This window comes from Aplysia californica, unplaced genomic scaffold (genome assembly GCF_000002075.1).
Source record: "Aplysia californica isolate F4 #8 unplaced genomic scaffold, AplCal3.0 scaffold00430, whole genome shotgun sequence".
NCBI lineage: Eukaryota > Metazoa > Mollusca > Gastropoda > Aplysiida > Aplysiidae > Aplysia > Aplysia californica.
The window spans coordinates 534,086-540,849 of record NW_004797700.1 but is presented as its reverse complement, the minus strand read 5'-3'; the positions used below and the strand labels follow the sequence as shown (position 1 = coordinate 540,849).

General features: G+C 37.8%; 1 protein-coding gene across 1 annotated transcript in view; it reads left to right on the top strand.

Annotated features, from left to right (window-relative positions):
• LOC101856596 overlaps positions 1 to 6,764 on the top strand; it is a 13,886-nt gene that overhangs the window by 5,661 nt on the left and 1,461 nt on the right. Inside the window, exons 2-5 of the mRNA XM_005104664.3 lie at positions 1,176 to 1,829; positions 3,151 to 3,245; positions 4,638 to 4,853; positions 5,505 to 5,574. Coding sequence (XP_005104721.2) covers positions 1,176 to 1,829; positions 3,151 to 3,245; positions 4,638 to 4,853; positions 5,505 to 5,574 — 1,035 coding nt within the window. The remainder of the gene's footprint in view (positions 1 to 1,175; positions 1,830 to 3,150; positions 3,246 to 4,637; positions 4,854 to 5,504; positions 5,575 to 6,764) is intronic.

Genomic DNA, 6,764 nt, shown 5'->3' with positions numbered 1-6,764 from the left:
CCTTCTCTCTCTCTCTCTTTGATCCCTCTTTCTCTCTTTAAATCATCTCTGTCTCTTTCTCTCTCTCTCCATCTCTCTTTTCTGGAATGTGATTGTGACGATCGTAATAAATGAATGTTAGATCTAGTAACTAGTAGTACTAGTAGTCTTATAATTTTATTCACAGAAGGGCGCGGTAGCGTCAGGAGGTCCTACACTACAAAACAACGTTAACAAAGTCAAACAACAAAACAACGTTAACAAAGTCATATTATGACCAAACAATCTAGGGCTAGGCCAAGACGACGATGCTCGACACTCGACTCTATAGGCCTAGGCCTATCGATTACTGAACAGAACAGGTAGAAACACCGCCCGATTACTACCGAGCCAAGATGGCGGCCAGGCCCGGCCTGGGGTAACAGACGAAAAAGTGCCAACATCTAGAGCTACCAACTTGCATGTTTTGAATGAGACGTATGCCTCGATTACGAACCAACTTTAGATTCTTATATTGACGTAAAAGAGCTCCGTGTTCACTCTGTCACAATTAACGCTGTGTTAGTTGTCTCTCTGTCGCAATTAACACTACCTTAGTTTTTATTTAATGGGATGGGGTGAAGGCCATTTCACACTATGAACAGCAAACAATGTAACAGTGGAAAAAACCTGATCTATTCTAGATCTAGACTAGAAATCTAGTCTAGATCTATGGTTACGCAAGGACGAAATGTCAAGACCGGAACGCAGCTGATACCTACGGGTCCTCACAATTATAGATCTAGATCTAGCCTAATTTTAAGAACATTAAGGCTCACCTCATGCTCTCCCCGGGGTGGGGGTGAGAATAGCGGGTCATAAGCTATTCTCTCCAGGGGTGACAATATATAGGTGGCCTAGCCTAATACTGCAGTTTGACCTCAGAGCAGTCCATCTGTGTGCGAGAGTGAAAGTAAAAGTGCATCAATATGTTATAGAAAAGGCCATCTAGTAGGCCTAGTTGTAGAGCTACGTGTGAGATGGGACGGAAAGTAAAAAAGAATACAAATTAAAACAAGGCCAAGGGCTTTTTAAAAGTTCTGTGTTGCAATGAAAACTATCATCCAGATCAGAAAACTATGCCTGTGTTTTATTCTAAAATCCTTGTCTTTGTGTTGTAGACTTACAAGGTTTGTGTTTTTTTTCTGTTCCCACAGTCACTTTCTGATGGATCATCTCCAAATGTGTCACGACTGCACAGAACATCCTCATCCATACCAAACCAAACCGCACCCACCAGAACAGGTGAGGGGTCAGTCACATCGGCAAATGAAATTGCTCACAATCTGCTGCCCGTCATCATACCACCGGCTGAGTCTCTTCTGCCGATGTCATACAAAGATGTGAAAGACATTCTTTTGAGCGAATCTTTGAAGAGAGCTTCCTCTTCCTCTGAAGAAATAGACTTCGTTTCAAAGGCTGTTAAGTCTGTAAGACTGACCTGTGATGATATACTGGTTGACCCTCTGGGTGGACCCTTCGACTGTGATCTCCTCCAATCTGTCAATGAAAGAATACCTATAGATATTTTGGCACCAACACCTCTGACCTGCCCATCCTTTCGAGATTTCCGTATGCCGCACTGCGATGTGTGGAGAAAGAACATTCATTCTGTTGAAGAACTCTCTAGAGGAAGTGAGAGCCAAAGAGTTAATCAAGACTTATCACCTGCCAATGCTGCAATCCCTAATGTGCATACTGTGTTTTTTTCTGCGAGTGGAAGCCGAGACAGTCAGAGCTCCTCTGAATCCTCAAAAGATGGGCCTTCACCAGAACAAATGCACAACGTAAAGGAAAAACTGGAGGCACTGGTAAGCTTTTCATGTGTGTTTGTGTCACGACCCGGTGGAATGAGGCGATCATCAATTTTTGGGCATATGTGGAGTTATTGGTATCACCTTATTTAAGCTGGTTTGCCTTGCTTTGCCCATTCTTCTTAAGTACATGTTTAGATATTTGCGATTTAGTGAGGTGGTGTTGCCTAGTCTCAGTAATAAAATTAGTGAGAAAATGGTTGCCAAAATGAAAAAAAGTTTGTTTTTTTACAAAGCCTCAGAGTCGTTGGAAACTCTTACAATTTGTTTTTTGCCTTTAATCAACGTTTTTCAATATAATTCACACTGAAATTGATTATGGACATAGATCTAGAAGGTGCTGAGCTAAAAAAACACAGGTTCGATCAAAATTGCCAAACCAGCGGAAAAGTCACTAGTGTAAGTTTCTTTACTTTCATTATTTGATGAGCACCTGATATCACCAAGCTACCTCACGTATGGTATGTAAACGTTTGCTTTGCTGTAAATGTAAGTGTTGGTTTCCAAGGTTCTGACATTCACTGACAGTTGAAATCGAAATCTTGTGCTACCCATGAGGTCCTGTTGCTCTAGTCTAACTCTGGGCTCTTCTAGTCTTTTCCAGACCAGTATCGTTTTAGGGTAGTTGGACGTCACCTGCAGTTTGTTGTACTTCACGATTCCAGTATTGTTCTTCTTGTCTCACTTGTGGGTTGGATTGTTGTTGTTTTTTTTTGGGGGGGGGGGGGTGGCCTTGTGAGTGGTTGGCGGGTGCTCTGGTGTGGTTTGCTTCTTCTTTCCTATCAAACATCTATCGTCCTTATCTCCCCTTCTTCTTTTTTATGTTTGTTACCCTCTTGTAACACCTCTAATCTTCTGGCGGTCATATGGCCTTATATGCAGTTGCAAGCACAAAAAAACAACTCTACTAAAACTAAACTTTTTTGCCTAGCACTCGCAATCATTTGAAATTATCATTGTTTCAATGTGCTTCTCTTACAATTCTAGATTCAAATTTCACAGTGCAACCATTAGGTTTCCATATAAATGCTTTCTTTCTTCTGTATTTCAGGGAAAAAGGATTAAAGTAAAACTAAACGTTAATTCATTTCTTCATCGGGTCTATCCTGTTGTTTTAGAAAACTGAAAATTAAAGATGTCATAATGTTTGTATGCATTCATGAGCTTTGCGTTACAGTCTTCTACTGACTCAACTGACCCATGGTTGTAATATGAATTAAACTTGGGAATTTTATGAAACTTGGCCATGAGTTGAAATCTTAGTTTTGTTAACTCTTGTTTTTTTCTTTCCCATTTTGTCCCCTTTGTTTCCCTGTAGGTTACAAACCTGTTCAAAGGTCGTCATGACTACGGCATTCTCCACAAGCAAGTAATATTGGAGAACAACCTGTTTGGGGACAATAAAGTTAGCAGGTTGGTCCTGACCTTTTTTGCCATTGTCTCATTGTCAATGATTGTCAGTCCCCTCTCTGCTGGCAGTGGAAGGGTGCCACTGGTGTCCTACTTTTTCGCTTTCCATCTTTTGTTTCTTCCTCTGCATATATTTTTATTGCATTGTATATTTTTAGTGAACACATTTCCAACCTCACTGCGAGACTGTTTTTCTCATATAAATTTTTACACATATGCATTTATATTATAATACTTTGTTTTACGTACACGTATAGCTATTCATTTTTAAGATGTGATGTCTTTTTCGTTGTAATGCGCATTGAGCATCTTTTAGGAAATGGAAATGCGCAGTATAAAAATGCTATTTATTTTTATTATTATTATTATTATTATTATATGTACATTTCTTGCTTTTTCTGAGCACTAGTTGACCATTATTATTGCGTTGATGTGCCTCGCACACTAAGTCTTCTATCCAGCCAACCTGGAAAGGTTGGAAACAAATTGTAAGAACAAATACATTTCTGTTGTGCTTCTTGTGTTATTTTCATAGTACTAGACTAGAATACCTGAGTACTTTTTGGACTTCATATTGATTGAATGAGAGGCAGGAAAGATCAAAGTCTAGTGCAGTATTTTATCAAACTATTCAGTACCAGTATTTATAATCTATTTCAATAGATAAAATGTAATCAACACTCCTCTTTGTTCCTGGCATCTGTTCAAAGATCTTTTGGTTCAAATGTAATCAGTTTTGTGGCTGGTAGATTTATGCCTTTCGTTATTTGTACATTTTTAGCCAATTCTAAGTTTCCTTGGAAACACATTCCCATGTTACCCGGGGGGTACCCTGAAGCCTGTATAGTGGAAAACATTAAAATAAGCCTCTTGTAGCACACTTTCAGACTGTAAAGGATATTAATATTAAGGCTAAGTAAAGGATTACTGTCAAAGCATGCAATCTTTTTGTTTTTGCATTTATATTGTTGTACAGGGCATTCGTGCTATTGTATTGTATTTTGGTGTCTTGTTGTGGTCGTTTATGTTTTGGTTTTTTTCTTTCAATTATACCATTTCAAACTGACTCTGGAGGTGCTCTGGTGTGGATTGCTCCCTCTTTCCCATCAAACATCTAGCCACCCGGGCAAAATTCAAAATTTCCTACCAACTGAAAATATTAGGTGTGTCCCGCGCGCTCATATGACTTCATGCAGTTGCGAGCGCCGTAAATCACTTTACAAAAAACAAAAAACAAAATCAAACATCTATTGGCCGTATCTCTCCTCCTTTTTTGGGGTTTGTTTCTTCTAACACCTCTAATCTTCGGCACTTATATATGACCAAATTGTGTTGCAGGTGCCATAATACCCTTACTTAAAACTAATACTATAAAACTTAAAAACTGATTCCCAGAGGTGTGACAGCCTATGCCATGGAGCTGCTGAAGCTTCGGTTCCGTATCCACGTGCGGTACTCGAGCACAGCCATGGAGATTATGAATGTGACGAGCCTGGAGCAAAGCGGAGTCATCCGCATCCACTGGCGTCTCAAGGGCGTTTCACAGATTCAGGTGCTCAAGTTTTGGAGGCTCTTTCAGAGCAAGAACACGATCCTGAAGGAAGACTGGGAGTGAGTTTTGTGGAATGAACCATTTTCCTATTTTGATTTAGAAGTGTTTAGGTTGGGTTTGTTGAAAAAATTAATTGCTTTTGTTTTTGTTGCATTCATGAACTTTGAGGTTTGTGGAAGGTAATGGGGTTGGCTTGCAGGTGTAGTTCAGTTCAGCCTTCTCATGAAAAGGCTTGTGAATGGTGTAGGGGACTCTTGTTTGTAATTGGTTTGTCAACTTTTGTGGGATTTTTGTCGTTAATGCACCTCTTGTCTTTCGATGTTTTCTTTTTTCTTTTTTTTTTTTTTTTTTTGGTTTGTTTGTTAATGATTAATCTTTGCCTGTTTTCCAGTTCACACCACCAGTTTGTCAACTTTTCTGGGGGGGAGGGGGTTCAGATTTTGTTTTTTAAAATTCTTTCTTGAATTTGAATTTGTCTGTGTCGTTGTGTTGTCTTGTCCATTTCTCTTTTTTTCCTTCATAGTAATTTATCGAGTGTTAATGGAGAATACTTTTCTTTCCTAATTCCTTAAGACCATACTTGAGGAAATATTTTTGATTACTGGTACTGTAAAGCTTTTCAGATTTAGATCTGTGTATGTGATACTTCTCACAAAATCTCTTATTCACTTTCAGGTTCATGAATTCTTTTTTTTCTCCTCATGTTTCAGGTGGTTAGAGGCATTCTCCTATTTCCACATAGGAAAAGATGGACTTGTGCATAAACATAGGATTGACAGGGTATGAATCTTTCTCTTTTTCTGTGTTTTTGTCATGATTGGAGAATTCCTTGTTTTGTGCTTTAAAAAATTTTTTTTTCTGGGAGGGGAGGGTGCAATATCGATTTTGTGTCTCTTGAACTCAAAGCATTTTTTTTTTTTCACCTTTGTCATAAATTGTTCATCTATTTTTAACTCATTCGCTACGGATTATTTTCAGCTTGCGGACGAATTTTTTTCGGGAGGGCGAATGAGATGATGACTAGTGGGCTGTTAAAAAGGCTTTGGGGCCACAAATTCAAATAAATATCAACATATTATATTATTGTATACCAATATTTTTGGTATGATTTGTAGAATACATTTGTAATGTTTATTTATGTATTTTTCAACTTTGGTTCCTGTAAGAGGTGATTATGCAACACAATTTTGATTGGATGCGGATAAAATTGGAAAATAAAAAATTAATAATCTTTGGTGAAACTAAAAAAATATGTTTGCACCTAGTCAAATGATACATCAAAATAACCATAAATGAATATAGAACTGGAAAATATTGAAAAGTTTGCAGTTATTTACATACATTCCATAATATTTGTACATTTGGATCATAACATCCGATATTGAAAAAAAAAAATTTTTAATTTATAATCTTGAAAAACGATCATAAACAGGAAAAACCCCACTAGTACCTAATATGGAATTATTCAGAATTGCATTTGGAATAAACCTATACGTGTCTTGAGTGGCACCTTTTGTGTAGTTTCATCAAAGAGTAGTAGTTTTGGGGAGAGAAAAAATATTTTGACAATTTAGATCTAGACCTAGAATCTAGATATATCACTAAAAAATATTGATTTCTCAATAATAGTGCATTGGCAATATGAGGCCAATCGTATCAATATTATAAAAAAGAGTCCTACATTTCTTTAGTGGGAAAAATAATGATAGATTTTGTTGTGTAAAATTACTAAGACTGGTGTCCGGGCTGTAATTTTGGCATCGCGATATAAAACAAAGTCGAATAAACTACGAAATCGCGTTTTAAAACTGAATCTAAATTTCCGATTTTCAGTGGAAATGCTGGACCCGGAAGTCAACATTATATTATGACCTTAATTTAACATGGATATGTGGATTGCAATAGAATCTAAGCTAAAATTGAAGATTGGTTCTCGAGCCGCCTGGGGGCGGCTTAGTGTACTGTCGGCA